The sequence below is a fragment of the Epinephelus fuscoguttatus genome, linkage group LG6 (genome assembly GCF_011397635.1).
Source record: "Epinephelus fuscoguttatus linkage group LG6, E.fuscoguttatus.final_Chr_v1".
Classification (NCBI taxonomy): Eukaryota; Metazoa; Chordata; class Actinopteri; order Perciformes; family Serranidae; genus Epinephelus; species Epinephelus fuscoguttatus.
Genome location: NC_064757.1, coordinates 15,291,688 through 15,316,875, shown reverse-complemented (window position 1 = coordinate 15,316,875; position 25,188 = coordinate 15,291,688). Strand labels below are relative to the sequence as shown.

The 25,188-nt window shown below is 40.0% G+C and overlaps 1 protein-coding gene across 5 annotated transcripts in view; it reads left to right on the top strand.

The window, feature by feature from the left end:
• The first annotated feature begins 994 nt into the window (after positions 1 to 994).
• Positions 995 to 25,188, top strand: part of LOC125891025 (multivesicular body subunit 12B-like) — a 40,824-nt gene continuing 16,630 nt past the window's right edge. For 2 of the 5 annotated variants that reach the window (XM_049580025.1, XM_049580022.1), the window contains exons 1-7: positions 3,242 to 3,291; positions 5,418 to 5,517; positions 13,461 to 13,556; positions 15,399 to 15,489; positions 16,530 to 16,659; positions 16,794 to 16,904; positions 23,736 to 23,797. In XM_049580025.1, the coding sequence (XP_049435982.1) occupies positions 3,257 to 3,291; positions 5,418 to 5,517; positions 13,461 to 13,556; positions 15,399 to 15,489; positions 16,530 to 16,659; positions 16,794 to 16,904; positions 23,736 to 23,797 (625 nt within the window). In that variant the 5' untranslated portion in view covers positions 3,242 to 3,256. Of the gene's footprint in view, positions 1,088 to 3,187; positions 3,292 to 5,417; positions 5,518 to 13,460; positions 13,557 to 15,398; positions 15,490 to 16,529; positions 16,660 to 16,793; positions 16,905 to 23,735; positions 23,798 to 25,188 lie in introns of those variants that run through there. The other 3 variants (XM_049580024.1, XM_049580026.1, XR_007449596.1) reach the window with 3 other exon arrangements.

Here is a 25,188-nt window from a genome sequence, read left to right as displayed (position 1 = left end):
GCATATGGCGCCATGTCACAAAGCAGAGCAACAAGTCTTTGATTTGAATAAATTAGGATAATAGTTGCACAATGAAATAATTTATTTGATTGGTTTGATGGGGGTAGAAATAATAAACTCGGCGATGGGGAAGCATCTGTCGCCCCTTGGTGTTTTGGACAGTCTACAAAGAGGCTTTCAAGTTTTGTGCTCTGGGAGATGTAGATCCTAATGTTACAGCTAAGCTAATACATTGCTCTTTATCTTACTTTTATCTGATTATAGTAATGACACGTGATGATTAGAGAGACAGCCAACTGTCAGAAGGCGTGACCCATAGATACATCCATGTAATGATAGTCATTTAGTGATGCACAACCTTAATTTAGTTACCATAGCTAAATTGGATCTCAAAAGTTATTGCAAAGAAATACACCCACGAGTCAGTGCTGCATTGCTGGCCCAGGCCTCTGTTCTCTGTGTATGCATAGTTCACACTGACAAAGTAAATTGGCACATTTAGCATTCATACAGCTTTCTGGTTGTGCTTTCATAAGATGTTCTCGTCTGTTGAATTAGATGTCGAGAACCCAGTGCTTTTGTGCTGCACTCACCGACTGAGCAGCATGTTATGATTTATATCAGCAAGTCATTTTAGCTATAAATAAAAATTAAATTAAATTAAAAATATATAAATAAATAAAAAACATCAACAGATGAGTAAACTTCACAGCAAGCTGGACCCTCAGTTAGGATATACTGAAATGATTTTCCAAAAGGGATTGTGCATGGCAGCATACAACAACACATACAACTAACACACAATATACTAGAGGGCAATGAGGGGAGCGGGTGTCACAGAAGTTGTTTTAAATTAGAAAACTGAAGTAATTTATTTTATTTTATTTATTTATTTGCTTAATTTATTGTTGTTTTCCCAGAAGAAAAAGACAGAGGGAGAATCTACCTTGAATTATTATTGCGTTTTGGTTAATCATTAATTATCAGTAGTACCGGGATGTGTTCACTTCCGGCAGGTTGGCGCGGGGTGAAGTCCAGAGTTGGACTGGTGACAGCAGCACCCGGAATACCGACGCGTTTCAACCAGGTAAACAAAAACCAAACGACAACTAAAGTGGATTTTAGTTTCACTTCCTGACGACTCCGACATTTTCTAGAGGGCTTACAGTAATAACTATTACTTTAAATACGCAAAACGTACATTTTAATAAGCAAATGACACACCTGTAGCTGTCTTGAATCCTCATGTGGACCGCTGTCACACAGTTCTGTCATGTCAGCAACTTAACAGTTCCCGTAACGGAGGTTTTCTGACGAGTTTCACGAAGCCTAGCCAAAATGTAAAGATACAAATGATGGTATAAGATGTGTGAAATACAGTACGAAGTTTTAAAGCATTAAGCTAGCAAAAGCCCTGGTAAAGTAGCATCAGTAGGCGTGTTAGTTATGTTAGGCCTACATATTTAAATAGTCAAATGCAACGCAGAGACAACATGCTAATGCACCAACATAGACTTTGAGAGTTAATTCAACATTTAGCTTACCAGCTCCAGTGACAGCAGGCCTGACGTTACATATAAATATCAGTGACAATTACTGTGCCCCTCCAGTTGTGCATCTTCTCATCCGATTTTAGAGCTGTCAGGTGTTTACAGAGACTCTTGTCATGTAATCATTAAAATCACAGTAAACTAACAATGATATTCCTATCCATATCCTATACAGCCCATATTATTATAGGCAGTAGAGACAATAGATATTAGCTAGCTAAGGGACTGTTCATTATTTACGAGGCAGGTGGGGTTGGTGCCAAAAGGGGGAGGCATATCAAATAACTTTTTAAGCACTGGAGAGGGACTTATTTTTTTATTTTGGCTTATGGGAGGGGCATACAAATTTAAATAGTAGTATTTTATATTTATTTTGCCACAAATTTTTGAAGAAAACATGCCCAAAATTACCCCATTTATCATTATTGTTGGATTTTCAAATTTCCAACGGTCCTTGGACACATCACATGCAACAAACTTGTCCATCAAATTTACACCATTTATCATTGCCAGAAACGGTAAAAAGAGAAATTATCATTGGAGTTTCAAATTTCTGATGGTCCTTGGACACATCATGTGCAACAAATGCTTCTGTCAGTAAAATCGTAACCAAATCTGAGCTTAAAGGGAAATTTCGGTTTATTTCAACCTGTCTCCTATCGTCCTAAATTTGTTTCAAGTCATTAGTGACATAGAAATAATAGTTAGCATGTTAGCCGTTAGCCTAGATACAGCTGGGGCGCATAGTAGCATCAGACCTGTTAAAACGTAATTGAACGGGCATCCTTTCAAGTGCAAAGGTAGTCCACTAAACAAGCTTTTTCTCCACAAAGACCGCCTCATATCGTTAGGATAAATGTCAGAGAACATATAGAAAACAATATGTCAACGTGTTGTCTTACCTTACCGGTGTGGTGCCATGTTTGTTGTTTACCATTTAGCTAAGGCTGCAACTGGTCCCATTCCTTGCAACAGAGGTATTCCTCTTCTTTGGGCATTGGGGTCCAGCATTCACAGGTAACGTTACACCACCAATCTCCAGAGCTAAAGCCTTCCAGCAGCCATTCCTCCTCTGTCGTCCTCTACCTGTTGTGCCTCTCTCTCTCTCTCTCCTCCTCCTCCGTTCTTCAATTTCACAAAGCTCTTCGTCAGTGTATTCTGGCTCAAATAAAGCAGGGCGGCCATAAAATTCTGCAAAATCAAATTCCTCCTCCACAAAGTCGAAGTCTGGCAAAAAGTCAGCCATTATTCTATGAATCTTTCATAAAATAAATGAACGAACTTTTCAGGCTACTGTCCGGTTCTGCCTTGCAGCTGCTGCTGCTTGTTCTCGCGAGATTTCAGGCACGCTATGAGATCGCTGCTTGTCCTAAATGGTAAATACACCGTAAGGTAAGACAACAACTCTGAAGACCACCTAAATGTGGAATGTTAGTATATAGGCTTTCCACATCGAGAGTCAATGGCCGCCCTTCTTTATTTGAGCCAGAATACACTGATGAAGAGCTTCGTGAAATTGAAGAACAGAGGAGGAGAGAGAGAGAGGCACAACAGGTAACGTTAGAGGACGACAGAGGAATGGCTGCTGGAAGGCTTTAGCTCTGGAGATTGGTGGTGTAACGTTACCTGTGAATGCTGTACCCCAGTGCCCACAGAAGAGGAATACCTCTGTTGCAAGGAATCGGACCGGTTGCAGCCTTAGCTAAATGGTAAACAACAAACATGGCACCACACCAGTAAGGTAAGACAACATGTTTACATGTCATTTTCTACATGTTCTCTGACATTTATCCTAATGATATGAGGCGGTCTTTGTGGAGAAAAAGCTTGTTTAGTGGACTACCTTTGCACTTGAAAGGATGCCTGTTCAATTACGTTTTAACAGGTCTGATGCTACGGCTGTATTTAGGCTAACGGCTAACATGCTAACTATTATTTCTATGTCACTAGTGAAATAAACCGAAATTTCCCTTTAAAATACTGATATTTCATCAAAATCATTTTATTATATGCTCATTTTTAATTTGGCCAATAAGAAACCATCTCTAGCTAATCAGACTGAATAACCAACTCCAGGACTTTGTCTTCAAGTTTTAACTCTAAACTTTCAAACATCAAAGGGTACACTTTAAAAATCTAATAACTAATTTATGGTGGAGGGAGGGTTGTGCATTTTCTGCCAGTCACTCAGTGAGGCTCAAGGAAAAACATTTGTTGCTTCTGGGAGCGTCAAAATCAAAAACAAAGTCATACCCTAGCCATAACAATGTATAGATCCAGTAGTCACACATGACACGTTGACTCTCATTTTCACAAACTTGCATTTATTCCATCCTTCCAACAATTGGTTGATGTAGTGTTGTCATGATACTAGAATTTCAAACCTCGATACCTTGAAAAATATTGATATCTGATACCATTTTCAGTACCACAGGAAAATTTGACATTGAGGGCATACAATTCAAAATTTTAATGAAAAGATAAATAAAACACAACGGCAAGGACAACTGTTCTTGGTTAATAGCAGAGAGCAGCAGAATGACTGTAGTAAACATTAACAATAACACGGAGAGTGAAAGCGCAGCTGGTACCCATATGTCGATACCGTGGAAACTGAGTATTAAAACCATTTCAAATATTCAGAATCAATATGTATCGATAAATCAATATTTTTGGCAACACTAAGGTGATGGCTGCTGTTCACGATGAGAAATTAGACCAATTCAACTTGATGCTTCTCAGTTACATATTTTGATATAGTTAATGAAGTTATTATGAGTAAGACGAAAGAAACTTCACAGCAGAGGCCAAATAAAACTAGATTCTGCTTTATGTAGTGGGCTCATATGCCTGCATTGCCTTATAGTTATGGTGATAAGCTTCTTGTTTACTGTCGTCATCATGAACTCAATATTGAATATTACAGACAGACACACCATTCACGTTTGTATGCCATGCACAGGGATGTTTTACTCGGGAGCTGGAAATACATTTGGATGGATTTTTCTTTGGTCTGCCTGCATGAGTCTCTAAGCCTTGATGTTGTGCTGGAAAACAAAGCTCATTTTGAACAAATTAATGTTACAAAGAGATCCTTCATTCTATTAGCTAATTTGCTATCCTGTTTCATTTGAATAAGTACGGCTATCCAGCATTTGTTAAAGAGACAGCTGTTTCTGGAGTAAATCCCCTAATTTGATCAGCTTAATTGCAATAGATTTCGTAAACATCAAGATTGAATGCAGCAACTTTGTCAGTTAGTACAAGAATGCTTTAAACCTAATCTAATAAAATTGCGTAAGGGAACAATTGCAAAGCCACTTACCCTGTAAAAGGCTTGCATACCCATTAGGGAAAAATTCCCTTGGACAGGAATAGATAGCAATTGATTGGGACTTCCTTGAAAATATGTGATCACTCCCCCCTAATTTGTGATTTGGTGAAGTCATTGGGTGGTCTCCAAATGCTGTTTTTGTCATTGGTCTCACTTGTCATTTGATCCTGGATTAGGGGGACGCTTTTTCTTCTAGATCCTAATAAGCCTCATCAAGAAGTCAATAATGTGGTCATTTTAGCCAAGAAAAACCTTGTCCACTCTCCATTCAATGACCCTGAAGGGTGCAATCCTCATGTTGTTTTGCTATCTGCATTTTGCATATTTATTCAGGGTTTCCACATTTAAAATAGTTCCTTCTTTCACAGGTTTGTTTTTTTATCTCAATTCTTCTTCAGTATTTTGCAGCATTGAATTACACAATGTAGCTAAAGTTAATTCTTCGGTAGGCAAAAACTGGGGATCCTTCACGTATGTTTTATCTGGTTGAATGCCAAAAGTGTGATGAGGTTCTCTTTGTTTTTCTAACCCAGCTTTGACATGTCTGACGCGAGCAGCCAGGTACCCACAGACCCCATCTCTGCAGTTGGAGTTGTCACTTCACTCAACAAGGCCCCTGATGGCTACTATGTTGTGAGTATTCATTTTGAAACACATAACTTGATTTAATAAGCTTGGATTTAGTCTATAAAGTTTTTTGTTTCTCCTTACCTGTAAAAGCCACAAGTGAAACAAACAAAGAAAAAATGAGGAGAAATATTATTATGTTATGTTATTTTGTTTGTTTTAAATGCTTTACCAGTGTTATTACAGCGCCAAAATGTCCTTGATTAAAAATCTTAATCTGAAATATATGCTTTTACTTTGGTAAGTTTTTTTCATTGAGCTCTATGCATGTAATTGTTGTGACTGATTGTATAGCATAACTTACAGGCAGGATGTTGGCAGCCTTCCAATGTGTTTTTTGTTAGAGCTGTTAGATGACTTATTCATAAAGTTTACTTTGATGATTAGGAAGATTCCCTTCCTGACATTGTTGCTGGTTGCCACCAGTATCACAGACACACCAGAGGCAAAGATTTAATGATGTTTGCTCGATGCCCACCAGAGTCATTTCAGTTTACCTCCATGTTTCCCTTATATCCAAGCACCACAGCAACTTCAACAGTAATAGTGATGTGTCCGGATGTTGCGCAGGGTCAGCTGTTTTATGTGAACCTTTCTTGGTTTTGAAATTGTTGGAGAGGGTTAAACAGAGAGGAGAGTTTGCGAGTTACACAAAGCACAAAACAAGCTCAAGGGCAGATCTCTCTTCCTCTCTCCCGCTTCCTATTTAGACTTCTTCTTGCTTTCACCCTGCGCCCCGAAACCCTCCCTCTCCCCCCAGTTTTTATATCTTCCTGCTCCACCCTACACACCCAGCTTGTTCTAATCGTCTGGCAGACGATGGTGGGTTGGCATCAGAACGAAGCCACTGGCAGGGAAACTGCGTACACACCACACGGTAGTGACAAACACAGAGAAACCCCATCAGACTTCCTCCACTGCTGCTCCAGTGCGCCAGTACATTTCAGCTGATGTGCAAATGCTGTGCATGTTCTGTGGGGCTAAAAGCTCATCACTGACTGTTAATGACACTGTTTTATCTCTGCAATAGATGCTCAGTAAATTAAAAATACTTTTTGTTAACCCCCAGGCAGTTCACCAGTGGTTTGAAATTTAGAAATAGTTTGTACTTAAGATAATGAATTGCAGACATATAAATGAACATCAAGAAACTGTTACTGCAGTCAAATACAAAAAATGAAACTTCTTTATTGTGTAACCTTGTGTCAAAACATATCTCTGCATATATATATATATATATATATATATATGTATGTTTTTTTTAATCATGATTTGTATTATTAATACAAATTGAGAAATTGAGACACTGCCACAAAACAAAGACAATGAGTGCATAGTGTAAACAAGTATACATATATCTGATAATCACTAAAGCACTGCAGAAAAACTATGCATACTGCTGTTGGCTGAAATAGCTGAAACAGTTGACAATGCAATGAGTAGCACTTAACCCTGATAATTTATTATGGTGATTTTATTTAACCATGCTAACAGCGTGGCTCTAAAAATATCAATGTCAGTGAGGTGGTCTCGTGTCCAGAGTGAAATGTGAATATCTCAACAGCTTGATGCTAAATTGATCCCTTGACTTTTCTTCCAGTGTCACCCTGAAGTTGACATTTTTGTTTTGTTTTTTTAAAGTCAGCTCAGTTTTATTTTTATAGCTCAATGATACAAATCACAAATTTGCCTCAAGGGGCTTTATAATATGTACAGACCCTTGATTTGGATAAAAAAAAAAAATACCCCTTAAACCGTGTCTCAAAAAAATATTGGATAGTTTGTGCACATGTGCAATATAGGTGTTGCAAAAGAGCGCTTGAACTGCAATAATTAGTATATTTGCATGTGGCATGTCTAGGGGAGGTGCCTTGTTTTTTCCTGCGATAATGCTTCATTGTGGTAATGTAATGGTGCCAGTGATCGATACTGCAATGAGTCATATTGATGATGACCACATGATGCTTAACTGTCCTCAGAACGTGCCCCGGCTACCATTTTATTAACATATATGGTACAGGTCATGCAAGACCAGTTTTACTGTTTATGTGTCCTGTTTTGTTCATAGTTTCGATAAGTGAAAAGAGAACTCTTCTCAGGATGAAAGTGAATAGGCATATTTCTCAAAACATTAAACTGTTAAATTTATACAATAACTTGTTCAAATTTTTATGGATTATCTATAGAAAATCAGTTTCTATGGGATTTTCACAAATCACGATCGTATATTACATCTGATTTACATTATACTGGGTAGATGATCTTTGTGCTCTCTAAACAACATGTAACATGGGACATTTGTAAAATGTTTTATACATAGACTCTATAGAGAGATACATATACAGTCTGTGGTTCTGTAAATAAAGTTTATTGATTTGGATTTTTATTTAACTTTTGATACATTTTCAACGTACATGAATATATCCATAATTGGAACCATACAACATCAAACACAAGGTTAACACTACAGTTCGTCAGAAAACACAAATTGTATTGTGGACCCATTTAAATGACCACATGTGGGACCACCACTGCATTGAAAACATATCAACATCACTGCAGTGCATTCCATTTTTTGTTTTTAAATTCAATGTGTATAGGCTATTCATTGTCTATGTTAGAAGCGCAAACCTATGGTAGAAAGACACAAAAACTGTATACCTGTTTATAAATTTTGTTTATTCATTGCTAGCCATATCATCATTGCAGTATCCATCACAGCATGTTTTCCTGATATCATACAGCCCTAAAGCCCAGAGGATGAATCCTACGAATGAGTCCTAATACCTTTAAAAACAATTGACATTCCCACCAGCCTCAGCTGTACTTTGTCTTAGTGCTAATTAGCAAATGCTAGCACTATGCTACCATGCTAGCAAGGCTAGAACTACCTTGCTAAACTACCTGGTGAATATTATACCTGCTCAACGTCAATAATTTGACATTGTCATTGTGAGCATGTTAGCAAGGTGGCATTAGCGTTTAGCATGGCCGTAGACTGGTTCTATGATGTGACTGTGGCTTGGTTCCTATCTGTGTGGGGAAAAAAAAAAATTAAAGCCTATATTTGATACTGTCTGGTTTAGTTATATATTTAAGTCTGTGTCAGTTTACCTTTGTAAAATGAAATAGAATAGAAACATATCCTTCAAGGTAATAAAATATCAAAATCATACCTGAATAAAAAGTCAAGTACGAGTTAGCCTCCGAGATAAAAATTCAAGGCCTCAAGACTCTGAAGCACTATTTCAAATGCATTTGTCCCATCTTCAAGAACATCTTTTGAACATCACTATGTGGTCTTTCATCTGAAGACTTGAAATACAAACAAACATATCAACACTCAGCATCAGTGTGCTAATGCAGCACTGAGAAGGGTCTCAGGATATTACGCTGTATTGATTTCTTTTTTCCCCCTTTCATACTAGACTTCTTTTAGAAATCCTCCTTACTGCTTACCATACTTACCATACTTTTTATACAGCAGATCAAAGGGCTGATTAACTCTTTTGCTCTATGATACGAGGCGCTCACATCTCTGAACTTGAGCAGGTTGTTCCAACACAAGAGAGCACAGGCCCAGATCAAACACTGTTCCACTGGGATCAGGAGCTTTGCTGAAGCACCAGCAGCCACCCAACATCAAACACCACGAGTAGACTCACGCACGCTCACACTCTGTGCAAGGGTTGCAAAGGGGATATGTGTTTATTTCAGATTCACCTGAGCATTTGACACGTTCTGCTCATAAACTCATTACTGAAATCTAACTTTATTTTAAGAAGCCTGTTACTAGCTTATGATTAGCTAGGATGTATGGGCTTAAAAATCTGATAGCAGCCTGTCTGTCTTTGAGTGAGCCTTTGTACTTGAAGGTATAGTTTGACATTTTGGGTAATAAGCCTGATTTCTTGTCAATTGTTAGAAGAAAAGATGGATACTAGGTTTAGGCAAAGCAAGGTATTACAGTATACCCAGTTATTAAGAAATCCTGAAGGTATGATTTTCAATACCGTCAAAAATATAGATGCTTGTCTTTCTATTAAACTAATATGGAGATGCTGTATTGAGGTAATATATTGTAGTGTACAGCACGTGCCACCAGAGGTCAGTCTACTGATGGAGCAGGCTGTTAGGCTGATAAAGATGGCAACTGCGAGTGGTGGGTATAATGTTACAGGACTTGTGAAAAAGAAAAATGCCTCTGCCCCCGATTGGGATTATTGACAAATAACTTAATCTGGAGATGACTTCTTCCAACTACAAAGGATGTTTATGAGCCACATGATTTAATTTAACACAGCCTCTTTGTTTCACCCACTAATCTGTCAGTATTCTTTGGGCAACTAGTGTCATTGGGTTCTCCAGCAAGAGGGGCGCTTTTCTTCTATCTATTCATTATTTTATGGGCCAAAAGTATTTCAACCCAACAAGACATGTCTAAGTAGGCTAATTGACCTTTCACTAAGCCCCGCCCCTTTGCGATAATCCGTCAAGATGTTGGAGCTAGCATGATGTCCACACTGTAACTAACTGCACTCCCTGATGAAATATTATCACATTTCTGGAAAAACGAAAAAAGCAGTTACAGAGAGAAGCAGACAGAGGGGTTTACAACATGTTTGAAGGATATATCCAGGATGTCAAACTCACTCAGAAGCAAAACAGGTTAGAAAGATGAAGACAGAAAAGCTAAAACATAACTAAAAGCTACTAATTACAGTAATAAAAGTGAACCACCACATCACCTGGTGATCAAGATAAAAGACAATAAATATAAAGGGAAACTTTGCCAATATTGAACCAGCTGTGTGGCATCACAGTGTGTGCAGATAAACAGTGTTTGGCTTAGTAGGGTAGACCTTTATTAAGAGTTATAATCATTAAAAAGCAAAAGCAGCATGTGTATACATTCAGTAGGATATATATCTTCAGTAGCTAGCTAGCTAACCCTACATATTTCAGGATTTGATTCTGGTTTTGGAAGAGGGAGGAAATGTAGGCTATATCTCCTTCCAACCTCTTCAGGTAACGAGTGTTGTTAATACATTAAGCATTTAGATAACATTTAGCTCGAAATCAACAAAACCAGCCTGAAAATGAAGGAAATCTGAAATGATTGCATTAGAGTCAATGGAGCACAGCTGTGTTGTTGTCAGACCCTGGTCTGAGCTGGTCCAATGCTACACTATGATTGATCAGTCCACATCCGGGGACGGGACTTAGCAAAGGGTCAATTGCATATAGTGTAGCTCAGTTTGAAGGTAGTGTTTGAAGTTTTTGTTCTGGTTTGTTTGTTTGTTTTGCACAAATACCATCACATATAGTAGCCTTTACCCTGGGGCAATTTCAGGAAGGCATGTAGGTACAGCTACTACACAAGCCTAATGGATACCACTCTCACGTCTGTATGCAAAGTTCACAGCAAGGGCCAGAAGGTGCTTAGCTAAGCATGAAGAATGGAGGCAAGGGGAAACTGCTAGCCTAGCCTAGCTCTCCCCAAAACTCAAAAATGCTTCTACCAGCACCTCTAAAGCTCACTAAACGAGCATGTTGTATCTTGTTTGATCAGTTAGAACACAAACAAAAATGTAAGAATGACTTTTTATTGTGTGTGTGTTTTATTGTGTGACTGACAAACAATCAGCAGAGTTGCTGCGCAGAAGTGCTGGACAAACAGTTGTTTCCCAAGAAATGATTACAGTGTGGGTCATTCCATTAACACAAATTGTGTTTTTGTTCATTAGAAACAATATGTTAATAAAATGAGCTTCAGAGTTGCTTGTAGCTTGTAGCTTGTAGCTTGTTTCCCCCCTACTTGCAGTCTTAAGCCAAGCTAAGCTAATCACCCCTCAGCTCTAACTTTGGCTCCATATTTAATGCACAGACTTGAGAGTTGTGTCAGTCCCCTCCCATCTAAATCTCTGCAAGTAAGCCCAAAAGCACAATTTCCAAGATGTCAAACTATTACTGAAAGTCAAATAACTTTTTCAGAGTAACTGCAGCTTTTATTCTTTAATATATAGTCAGTAGTCAGCTTATCTAGTTCCAGTTGAGAGAAGGGATCCAAAACAATTTTCTCTCTTCAGTTTTTCTGTTCTTCTTTGAAGGGACTGGCTTGTTTCCCTGTACCTCTCTTATATCTTCTGCACCTGATTTCACTCCCCAGAGGTTTTTGATTGAATGCCTTTATATCTTTTTATTCACAGCTGTGTCTCTCAGGGCTTCATAGTAACTTGCTGGTGGTGTCTGTCTCCAGAGATCCTTCATAGGAGTATTCAGCACCCCCTAAAGACTTGTTTCATTGGTGGGCTTTTAGATCACTGTAAGCTTTAGATTTTAGGAAGTGGCAGTTGAATCTGTCATTGCATTTTAAATCAAATGTTACAACCGTATTTCAATATCAGAGGCATGACGTTTCTTATCAGACATGTGGCATTCTTCTCATTGAAGTGTGTGTAATGATGGAGCCATGCAGTGCCAGACTTGAAAGTATTAGAAAGGAGCCATCGCAACTTTACACATGCCTGTTCTGCCGTGGCTCAGCAGTTGGCGTTTCACATTCAAGCTGCGTCGCATCCTTGCTGCCGGCGGCTGTGGCAGGATGATGCCTGAGGTGCCTCCTAGGAGGACTGTGCCCTCGTTACTCCTCAACTTGACTTTGGGTTTCACAAAGCGAGCCCTTTGTTTACGCTGACAGGATGCGCTGGCTACTGACCTGGAAAAAGTGGCCAAGACGGGTTGTCTTGTAAGGGAAGAGGGGAGGCTGGTGATGTATAGGCTCCTTCTGGGACCTTTCATGGAACTGCTGTTGGAGACGCCCCGCAATCCCTCTCTCCGCTCATCTCCTGCTCTTTCTCTCTCTCTCATCCCACTATCTATCTCTGTTCCCCCACTCTAGTCTCCGCTCTCATCCCAGCTAGTCACTGGTGGTTTTTCATGAATCTCCCCATGCCATGTTTCCCCCCACCCAGTCACTGAGGTCATTCATCATTATTGTCAAGGGGGTAATGTGTGTGGGTGGGTGCAGAGATCTATGACTTCTTCATTTGAATGAACCTCATTAGATTGACTCTTCTTTGTAAAGGATCCCTTTAGAAAATAACTCTGGCAGTTATTTAGGTGATTCTCACACGATAGCCAATGGAACATGACGCTTCAGCCGAGCATATTTGCTGGAACGATGGAAGAGTCTCTGCGATACAGTCTGCAGGTTATGTTTTGCTTTATCATTCTGCCCTGCATACCTACATTTACATAGCAATGTGGTGTTGGACCTTGAGCTTGACTTGTGGTGCCTACATGCTGTCAATATGATGCAATCTATTTTTTTTTACTGACTCCACTGATCATTTACAACTATGAATGAGGCTATTGTGCAAGGACAAGCTGCTTAGGCGTGTGGGTTTTGACTTATTTAGATGTACACATGAAATTGCTTTAAATCCACAGTAATTTATTCTTAGAAGAATTGTCTCATTAAATCATGAAAAGAATCCACACAGGGAGTAGAGCAGTAAAAACTATTTAAGGTGTATGTGCAGTGTTCTCAGTTTACCTGTGTCTTGCTCAAGGGGTACCACGGTAGGTATTTTAGAGAGAGAATTATTCCACATTTACCCCAAATATAATCCCTGCTTTCCCACAGAAGCACATTGAAGTTTGGTTTCCTTATTAGAGCAGATCCTTGTCAGGGCATCTTTAATCAGCCTGCTCCCGAGGGATGATATTTTTAGCCACCTTTTTGGAGGCTAAGACTCCTTTACCCACGCAGAGCACTAATGAGATGGAGCGCTAGTGTAGGCAAGCGTTAATTAAGGCTAGTATGCAAGGGAAGAGGCAAAAGCAACACGCTCATGGCATACATACATTAACTTTATCCCACCTCCTGCATGTTTTTTTTCTCTCCTTGTTTTTTTTTTTTCTCCCTCTTTTTTTTTACCACGTAGGTTGCACAAACAACAGATGGCTCTGACGCCGACCTGTGGAAGGACGGCTTATTCAAATCCAAGGTCACTCGATACCTCTGTTTCACCAGGGAAACTGTAAGTGTGAATGTAAACTTCTCCCTTTCCCTATGCATTTTACACTTACACCTCATCTGTAGCACCTTTTTTGTGTTTGCCAGCAATTATTAGCTCTGTTTTTCTGCCGCCAGAATATCTTAATGCACTTTGCACTTTGATCAGTGAGAGTCCCATTTAAAAAGGCCAGCGTTGGCAGTGCAGTTTTGAACTTTTTACATATAATGGATTTGCATGCATATTCCAGATGAATAATAGCTCGGTGAGATATTTTTCATGTTGTACGTCCTCCTGAGGGTATTATTTATGTTTATTCATGAAATAACAATGAGCTGTATTTTAACTATTCCAATTTATTCAATCAACAGCGTCCCTGTAGAGAAAATGGTTATCAACCAGTGATTCTTGAAAGCTGATGCACATGTAATTGTGAATATAAAAATACTCCTCTTTTTATGTAAGAATTTACTCCACAAAAAGCACTTTCAGCATGGTTGTGCTATATATAGCCTATATATAGACCTCCCTAATTGAGTGACACTGACTCTTCAGTGGCTGAAATGATCTTTAAATGTTTCTCATAATGCTGTTAGGTCATTTTTGGACTCATCTCCTGCCAGCACCCTACAGCTGATGTGTTGTTGCATGGCTGTCAGCTGCTCGGTGGCCATAAATACACCGACCTGTCTACCCTCAGCTCATGCAGCTTACTATTGGCTGTCTATTAATTTGTTTCCATGGGTTGCAGGTAGATAATGCGGACAGTTTAAACAAAACCTGCATTTTTGTTATCATTTTGCATCAGCTCAATTTTAAGACTTAATCAAGTCTTTGTCTTTTTTTTTTTTTTTTTGAACAGTATGTCCTCTAAAAGCCAGGCAACTTGGCAGCGGCTGCCTTGTGCCTGAGCTCAATCTGGTCCGCAGTTTAGTATATAGAATACAAATAGCCTTCCCCTAGTTCCTGTATATTATCTTAAAATGTGTGTCCACATTGTTTTAAAGACTTTGACACAAATAAAACATGACAGAGCCATCAACAAAGGCTATTTTGTCTGCCACTCAATGGAGCTCCCACTGTAATTGTCTATGACAAAAACAGATTCTGCAAAATTAGCCCCTGAATTACGTGGGGGGAAGTAAATAGTTTGTGATTTATCATACTCTAGGTTGGAGGTAGAAAGCCCCTTTTGTCAGGCCCTGATGGAAGAAATCTCTCCAGCAAAAGGGGGGAAAACACTAAAAAAAGGTTCCATGCATAGTAATAACATTCATCCATATTCCTCCTTAAGTCAGTATAAAAACTATGAATAAAAAATGTCTCTAATGGTAATGACTGTCGGGCAACACTAGCAGTGAAATCCAGCCTTTTCGGACGCATCAAGTCACGCCTGGCTCGCCCCACTCTCTACTGCCGCTGTGTATTATTGCAATTTATTATGGCAAAAAATGAAAATGTAATGGGAGGCAGGGAAGAGTCATGCTTGAAAATGTCAGCTACACAGTCCCTGATTGTTTTTAACCAGTCCCATTCTGTTGATTAGACTGCCTGCTCTGTCTCCCATCATCCCACAGCTTCTCGCCAAAAGGTTGAGAATGATTACAAGTTCACAGATGCATTCTCTCATTGCAAAAAAAAAAAAAAAAAGCTATTAGAGAGTAATTACTTCAGCTATTTTGTCAACCCTTCTCTTTAGAGACTTCCCGAGCTTTTAGTAAATCATTGACTCTATTATCTCTACATTTTCTTTCCCGAGCCCTCCAAAAAATGACTAACCTTTTCCTCCTCGTGCTGTCTGTCCCTTTGAAAAGTTGAATTTGCATACATGACTTAAAATTTCCTGCCCGCACTCTATCTTTTTAGGGGGCTGACGTTGTTGTGGACATGCAGCTGATTGACATTAAGGACGCATTGCCAGAGGGCTTCACACCTGTGGAAGAAACATTGGACACAAGTAAGTAAACAGTCAATACCGACCACAGACTCGCTCCCCTCCTCTTCTTGTTTTTTTCACTCTCCGACCAGCTTATGCGGAGGTCCTCGGGGGCAGCTTTGCTTGAGATAGTGAATGTTTTATGGGTGCAGGTTAGCTTAATTTATGGCAGACTGTGGGAATAAAATAAACATTTTGCCCTGGAGGTACAAGAGAAGAGAATCATGAGTCATTGTTTATCTCAGCTGGAGCTGTGCTTTACTTTATGAGGGGCTTATTTATTTATGTATTTATTTGGGGAGAGGACGAGTGGATGGGGGTTATCTAATATTAATGAAATGCATTCCCCAATGCTTTAGTGCTTTTTGAGTGCTATGTATTTCCCCCTCACTATCCATGCCTTGGAAATGTAATAATATTTTGGTGTGGGGAGTGAGGACAGCTTGTTTATTATTTTTATTATCATTGCATTTACACTGCACTTTCTAGTGTTGCAGGGGAAATAAATGAGCGAGGCACAGATGCAATATAGGAAAGCATGGCAATGTTTTGTTTTTTTTTTGTTTTGTTTTTTTTGCCAGAATGAAGAAAAGAGATTATGTTTTGTTTGGCTACGGTGTAATTTAATGTTTTATTACTTTGTGTGAATCCATGTTTAATGTATACATGTGACATTATGTATGAGTTTCTATCTTGAATATCCAGTTTAAATCCCTGCTGTGCACTAAAACTGATGGAGGATTCACTTGCTTCTGTCATTTCACCTACTAAAATGATAAAAATTATAATAACGCATGTGGATATTGTGGCTTTCCGATGTCCAGTTATTTCCCTTTGAGCACAGCAAGTCACCCAGCAGCTGATATTAGCTCATCTCTTATTCTGAGACTGGTAATGACTAAATAGCAAAGCAAACATGGGATTTGTGAACACATACATTTCTCCTAGAGGTTTAAAATGTGCAAAGATTTATTTTTTAGCTTGAAACTCAAGGATGTCAGCTATGGATATGCAACCACCAATGTCCTATCTAACACCCTCATGTGCACCTGACTCATCAGAGGAAACTGCCATGAGGAAGAGGAAGCTCTGCGTGAAACTCAGTCCTCGTGCAGCTGCATTGATGGCTGTGTGTGACATCCAGATCGTTGCAAAGTCCAAGTACCACCTTGTTAACTACACCTGTATTGGGTGAGCTGTTTGGCACCAGAAATAAATGAATTCATGATGTTTTGTATCTTCTATCAATCACCGTGCTTGGTGATACATTTTCCAATTTGCATGAAGCATCACCAGCTGTTTGTCTCTTCTTCATCTTTACACAGTGAGAGGAACAATATGGGGATATGGTACCGATTAGGAGACGTTCCTCAGCCTCAGTCGTCCCATGAAACGTCCGGTACAGCTAACAGTGACGCTCCACCCAGCACTGCAAGGTAACATCATCCCACTTTATTCAGCAGTGCCCCTTGAAGTTTAACTTGCCTCCTTGCTCTCTTTTTTATTTTATACCCAGCGTGCTTTTGAGCAGTTGTTACGCTCTTATACCACATGTACGACAATGAAGACACAGGCAATTGATCACTCGCGGGCAATCTGCCGTAAAGGTTGTGGCCGGACAACGAAGTAGCGAGGGCGAACTGGAGAGACAGGCTAACTAGACAGGATCCCCTGAACAAGAACATGAGTTCAATGAGGGCTAAACTCCTGCTATTTGTGGGTTGTCCCAGGAGGCAGAGGCAGGTCGCTCCTCTGACTGCGGTGACAGGAGTGTTGTACTGTGCAGACAAAGAGGAGGAGATGTAGCCCGGAGAGCGAGCGACAGCTGCAGAGGAAGGGAGGAGAGCTCCAAGATCTCCGCCACGCTGGAGCATTTGTGTGCGTCCCCTCCTCTGCTCATGCTTCCTCCGCCTCAGGCCTAAGAGTGAACGGAGCAACCCTTTGTACTGTGTCCAGATCAAACAGCTCAATTATTTATCGCAATGAAGAACTGGGGATTTCCACAGCAAATTGTAAATAAACAGTTGAGACTCCTTCGGTGTGGCGGCGCTGTGGAGAGGGGAGCTTGGCACGGGGTGCTGACGGGTTTGCCAGCTTGAAGTGCTCTGCTTTGCCATCCTGTGCTGGGCTGAGTAAAAAGCCACTTAAAAGCCGCAACAGGCCAGAGCTGTGGATGCCAGCAGGCGTATTCAAAACAGAGCTTCTGTTCACATGGCTACTCAGTGGGATGAGAACAATAAAACGGACTGCCGTGAATTCAAAACCCAAGTTCAAACTGGGCAGAGTTGTGTGAATTGTCCACATTTTGGAAATCGATGGTCAATAATCTTTGATGTGCTGAAGCGATGGTGAGCGCTCAGGCCTGTGTGCACGCCTTAGCGACTCTTACCGGTAATCCTCCGTTCTTTTGAAGCCCACTTTCAAGTTGGTGAGGCTCAGAGGTTGGAATAAATTGCACCTCGAAGCGACTCACACCCCCTCCTGATGCCTGCTGAGATCACAGGCTGCTGTTTTTGTATTAACATTAAAATTCATCCCACAGTCAGAGAGCCTTCTTTTGAGAGTATTTCCATCCATAATGCACTGACACATAAGGACGGGACTGTGGGCAATTTAGACAGTGGCAGTTCTTTGACTATTTATCTGGCATCCTCCCTGTGTAGTTACATGTACTTTAGACAACCATACATACAGCTATAAATATTTCTGTAGTTTCTTTAAAGTCACAGATTAGATGGTTTGACACGGTGATTTATAAACAGCTCTTCAACACTCATTGATTGCCTAAGTAAGTACAGTAGTACAGTGTGACTGTCTGTAGTATCACCCCACTATACTTTATTCATATTCAGGAGGAGAAAATTCTCTCCTCCTTGCCTCCTTCAGGCTATCTATAACAACTTTATGGCCTTTGGAGAATAGCACCTCTTAAATTTAAGTGCTCTTTACAGTCAGTGGAAAAGATGTTTTAAATACAGTCAATAATGTGTAAATTTTTAATGACCCTTATAATTTTGAAAGCTGCAGTGATCCCTCTCAAATGTTAAGTTGCCTCAGGCAGCGAGAGCTTGTTAGAGTTGTGTACAAACGTACACCACAAATCAGGGTTTTGGGTTTTGTTTTTTTTTAGTTTTTTTTTCCAGCGGTGCAGAGCTGCAGTACACAGTAACTGCAGGGTGTTGCATCATTATGGGATGCACAGAGTTATTGCATCAAGGCTAAGGTGTTGTATTTGAATTGTTTTTGTATAGTTTTGTCAGCTGCAAACAGAATATCTGCAGCCCATGAAAAGTTTCAATAAACTTTGAATTCCTTTCCTAAAAAAATACCCTAGAAGAGTCTTAAGCTCCTCTCTGACTGGACAGAAAAACCCACCAACGCCCACTAACATCTGGCCTTGTATTTGATGGGAGATATTACAATTGGCATTTATTACAGAGACAAATGACTCTGCAGGACTCACAGGTAGGCTAATTTTCAGCTCCAGTGATAGAAATATGACTCCTGGGTGGAGGCGCAAATTTTAGCTCCGCACAGTGCAATGACAGGGTGCCACAAAATACTGTCTCTGTCCAAGCAGCACTTGAACATTGTTCAAAATTTGTCTGCACTGAGTTTGAAAGAGTGATCGGCTCAAAACAAAATAATCACCGTAATATTTTCACTGGCCTCCATGCTGCTTTCTACTGTTAACTAACCTGTTGTCTGATGTATTTTCCAATTGCAGGCTGTCGGGATACACTACCCACCAATAGATTTAAACTGGGATTGTTGTAATAAGGAGGCTGTAATCCTTTATTGTGTTTCAGTCAGCACCATCAAACCTAGAGCAACTATTGTCACTACTGCTAGCTACAGTACTAGGAATTACTAGGAAACTAAGGATTGTTCTCCTTCGTCAATTAATCTATTATTTGTTTAGTGATATTAAATGTCTATCACATCCGTGTCTATCGCATCCGTGAAAACATCTCAAAGCCCAAGGTGACATCATTGACTTGCTTGTCTTGTCAGTTCCAACAGTCCAAAATTCAAAAGATAATTTATTTACTGGCATATATGTCAAAGAAAAGCAGCAGATCTGTACAGCTAAGAAGGTAAAACCGGCAAATGTTGGCATTTTGTTTGAAAAAATGACTAAGATTATCAATGGAATATCCAGATTTACGGAATTTTCTTTCGACTAGGTCGTTGATTCTCAAACTCTTAACACCATATACCTCCAGTACCACCGATGTGACCAATGTTGGAATACACAAGCGTAGGCCTATCATATTCAGCCATGGACAGTTCAGGTTTATTCCTAACCAGAAGATTACTTATTGTCAGTTAGCAGCAGGCATCCAAGAGACACAGCGCTGAAAAAACGCAAATTTAGCAAGGTGAAACACCAAATGGAAGTGAATCTGGGGTTGACTTTTACCTTCACCTTTGCTGGTGAGCATGTTTACAAACAGTATACCTTGAAATTAATACGTTTAATTCTTAAAAAATATTTCAGAGATTCTTCTGCGTACCGAAGTTTGAGAACCAGTGGACTATGTGATTAGCAGCTCCAAAGATATTGATACAGTTTTAATTTGTTAATTAATTCGTCTATTTTCTGCCATTTTCCAGGTCGCTTTAATTGAATTAATGATATTATGAAAGAATTATTATATAATGTACTGCTGAAAATAAACGAGATATAATAATGTAGGATTGCCATATCATCCTTAGTGGTTTTCTATCATACTTTTATGCTTTTGCCAGTATCTTTGTGAAACAGGTATTAAACTGCATTCTATGTGGTATTAAAAAAGTCTGAGGAAGTCTTAAATTTAATTTAGTGGACCCTGCAGAAACCCCGTAAAAAGAAACCTCAGGAATTAATAAAGGAATGATTATTTTCTGTTTGGCAGTTTGAGCAAGTTTCATCAGTTAAGCAGGATCAATGATAAACACTAAACCTAAAATACTTACTTCTTATTGGCTCAGGCTGTCGCACCATATTGAGCCACTAAAGCTGTTAGGGAACAGGCCTGTTCAGCAGTCCACCGTGCAGATGCATTTGAACCTTGTGTGTTTAATGTCTTTTTATCAAGTTTGTCTAAAGCGTTTCAACCGGCGAGCGAGCTCTGTTTTGATTCATAGCTGCTGCTTGATGTCAACCACTTTGGCTTGTTCTCTGTCAAGACCGACCGTATCAGCCTCTCCCTGACTTTATAATGTGAAAAACCTGCACCATCCGGTCAGCCTCTTAATGTGTCCAGTAAAGTATCCCTCCTCCTTCCTTCTCCTGGCCAACGCTGCCATTTGTTCTCCTGATAAAACTGTCATTGCTGAGGCTGATATCTGACCTCTACAGTGACTGCTAGCATAAATTAGCCTTGTCCTAATATTGCAATTTCTTTTGCTTCACTCAGAATCAAGGTTTTTGACATTTCTCTTAGAATAATAGGCTATTGTACACACGGGCACTTTTTAAATCAAACTGTACAGCGATAAAAATGTCAAGGCCGAGTATCTTCTTTTTTTTTTGTTCATTGCGTACTGTAGTTGGCTTTTTCTTTAACACGTGAAGCCTAGAGAGTCATCAATGTCAGAATTGGCATGCATATCAATACGTTTCGGATAGCACTGTCTTCTACCTGTGACACTCCACGCATTGCTGCAGCTCTGCAGGAGTATTGTATCAGCTTTCATTGCTTGCTGGTTAACCAAGACTTCCCACTGCACACGACTCTTGAGGAGAAAGAGACACGGTGACTGTCAGCATGTCGCCTGACAGATCTCCCATCTGAAAGTGCTGAAGAACAATCATTCCCCGCTCAATCTTACTCATTACTTTCTTGTGTTCAGAAAAGTTACAAAAAGTAGACGAGATCAAGCGCAGGGACGCGGAGCAGTGCCAGGAATGATCGAATGATCAGCTAAGATCTGATGGGCTCAGACTGTTCGGTGATTTGCCACCAAATTCAGAGAGATCCTCTTTTCAACACCTGACACCGAGCTTAAAGGAGGATAATGATGGGTGAGAAAGCAGCTCCCACAAAGCAGCACTGTCGGCACATAGAGGAAGGTGTGGAGATGTTGTCACGGGAAAGGCTGGATGTGTGTCAAAACAAGAGCTTCCAGCTCTCTGTATCGCAGCTCTGGCTCTTCAGTGATATTACTCTCATCCTCATCTTACCTCTCCACTGACTTCCGCTTGTCTGTCCCTACTGTCTCTCCCACTTTCTCTTCTCTTTTTTTTTAACAGACAACTCTTTTCCTTATTCCGCATAGAGCAACTTAAAGAACACCATACAACAAAAAAAAAAAATCTGTTGAACTGTAATTCATGTTGTCAAGTAGTCCATAGTGTTGTGGTTTGCTTTGCTGCACTAATATGATTTTAACTCCGGCAGATTTCACGGGAACATAAGACTCTTGATCTGTGTTGTAATTGCGTAAATCTTTCAGGCCGTGTTCCCAGTTTTACTATAATTTGATGAGGAACTACGCTGTAATTGAATATTCAAATTAGGAATATGTGTCAATATGGCTCTCCTTGCCTGAAATGAGGATTAATTGTTGTCAAAACTCCAGTGGCCGACATAATACGAGCCCCAACACTGCTGTTGATTAGCAAATGCACTTGCCATGTTTTTGTTTTAAGAATTAGTTGTCTAATTGATTTGCCATATGTTACCCTCTCCAATGCACCTAAAATTGTATTTAGAAATCACCAATTTGGATTGAGACAGTTTTGTGTTTCAAACAGATGGGAAAAGCAACCCGGGAGGTTGCCTGTAGAAAAGCATTTCATGAGCACATTTCCCCGCTTTCACAGCGAGTCTGTGGAGCTTTAAGTACCACTTTCACTTTTTCAGATACACAGATAAATAGCCAGACTTTCTCTGCTGTCTTTGTTTATTCTGAGTATTAATTTAACAACACAAACACAGACGCCCTAAAAGGACATTTAAACCATCCCCCCCCCCCCACTCTATCAGTCCTTGGGATGTCTCTGTTCTTTGAAAGATGTGTACCTTTCTTCCTCAGCAGTGGAATCAACCTTTTGAAAGGTAAAAGAAGTCTGCGTTGAATATGGCAATCGTTCCCACAAGATTGATGCCAACCTTTTAAAAATTCACCATTGGCCTGGATTTAACATGGCCAAATGCTGATGTAAATGAGGAGGAGAAAAGTCGACCCTTTCATTGCAAATAAATCTGAGTTGCAGGCTTCAGCTCATAAATACCACAGCCTGTCAGAAGTCTTGTTTTATTGCTCTTGATGGAAATTATTGCATTTATTTATCTCATCCAAAGAGATAAGGCTTTGGAAGCCACAACTCATGCACAGCACTCATGGAATATGCAGATCTGCCTTTAGTCTTAAATTTCACGAATTTTGAGTTTACACCCCCTCGTAAGAATTATTGTGTTTTCCATAAACAGAGCAAATGCAGAACATGATACACACTTCATTATTTGCAACTTCACACCTGCTCGCTCCCAAAATCTGTCGTATTTTTTCATAATTCAGCACTGTCTTATTCTCTTCGTTTTTTCTGGTTAACAACAGACACATACGTGTCCTCTTATCAAAGCAGTTCCCTTTTTTCAATGATATTGCCAACTGCTTTGCATTATCATTATAAGATCATTTGTTTTATAATGCCATCCTGGAGCTCATTTTACCTTCAGAGCATGTCATGTTATGCAGCTCCCTCGAAGCTGTGAATTTTTTTTTTTTTTTTTTTTTTTTTTCCCCCTGCTTGCTGTGGATTTATCGATCCGTAGGGGTGAGTCACAGGGTGTAATTCATGATAGCTTGATTGATGAGGATTTCAATCTTATATGGTTTGTTAACTTCAACTGCCCACAAAGTGCATTCTGTGCTGTTTTCTGTAATACAAGGCCATGAAACGGTAGAAAAAAAAACAGACTTCCCTTGAATAATGGAATCTCTCAGTTCCTCCAGAATTTACAAGATCCTGCTCCAATCCCTCTGTTAAAGGTCTGTGCAAGCCCCTGGGCAGCTGAGGCACGGTTTAACTTTTACCATATTTCTCCTCTTTAGATTCATCCTGTTATTCCAGTGCTCTGTTTTGCTTTTAGATAAAAAATAAACCCTTTGTGTGAGGAGTTTCCACGCTAAATATATTCTCTTGCATTACAATGTGTCTTGAAACATAACTATCAAATATAAAGTTTACATGCATTTTGTATGTTTTTACCATTATATTCAAGAAATAGTATTGATCAGTTGACAGAACATTGTTGCTTCCTTTCTGCCAGGGTGAGGACGACAAGCAGGCCGCTCTATGAGCACCAGAGCAGTGGGAGCTACACCATGACAGGTAAATGGTTTCACACTTTAAATGTATGCAAGTCAGCACCATTTATGACAATTAGAGGGATTTAATAGTTTGTACAAGTTGCATTAGGTTGTTAAACTTGCTGATTTTTAGCCATCTTACTGCAAGAAAAAGCTTTATGTGTCTGAAGAAAAGGTTCTACCTATGCTTTCTGTTTATACCGAGCATCGTCTCCACGTGTACAAAAGGCAGCTTCTCTGGTACTTGATCTACAAACGCTCTAATGTCTAGATCTCCTCAGTGATGGATACTGTACAGAGCTTTGCTTATCTGAGCGAACGTGACTTCCCAGAGGAGCACGGCATTACACTCAAGAGAACATTTAACAGCTGTCAAAGATGATCCATCACATGCCATACTTACATTATGTACCGTGCATTGCACCGGACGAATTCCCTTCCCTTTTGTCAAGGAGAGAAACTCAACTATAGCACAATGCTCCGGGACTAAAACAGAAGAGAGGCTAATTCGTTAGGAAACAGAGCTTAGCTATGACAGCCTCAGAGCCACAGAGTCAGAGCCGGCTGAGACGCTCTAGCCTCAAAGAGCGTGTGATCCGTACGAGGTGAATGAAGCAGGCAGGTTTTTTATCCAGCTGGAGAGAGACACCATGTGGTGAGGATTCCTCCTGCTGCTCAGGCAGAGGCACACCCAGGCTACTGGCATGTTACACCCTGCCTTTTTAAGTCTAGGTATCAAATAGTTGCTGAAGTGCACATGATAGAACTCCATAGGGAAATATTAAAAAAGGGGAAAAAAATTAAGGTCTCTAATTCTAAGCTGTTTCTTTCCCTCTTCTTTTTTTCGTGTATGCCATCTTTCAAAAAAGAAAAACAGTATGTGATTGACAAAAAAAAAAAGATTAATACATCATTTTTTTTGCTTTGACAGTCATATTATAAGTTAGTCAAGACAAGTGTGCACAGTGTGGCCCTGAAGGAGCAGACATTAACACACAGCTGAGTGGTTTGTGGCACTGGGTGTGTGATTCCTCCACTGGGACAGGGTTTGAGTGACAGTGAAGAACATGCACATACTGTACAGTACGTTGCCAGCAGTCATCAGTTATCTCCAGAAAACTGTCCTTTGCAGCTGTACAGACTCCCTCCTTTCTGCTATCTTTTATGCGTCCCTTCATGATTTTAAAGAAGCAGATAATGGAGTTAGCCCGAGATGGTTCTTGGCTTTATTTCTTGAGACTGTGTACTCATCAGCCTCTCAGCATCACACTGTGAATGTGAGAGAACGCAACTTCCCTTCATTAACAATGTGATAGCCCGCGGACCAAGTGTGAGGTCGTAGCCGACAGCCTATTTGTGTTAATTGTTAGCGGTGGTAGCTCTGGTGTGTATGTGTATGGGTGCGTGGGCGTC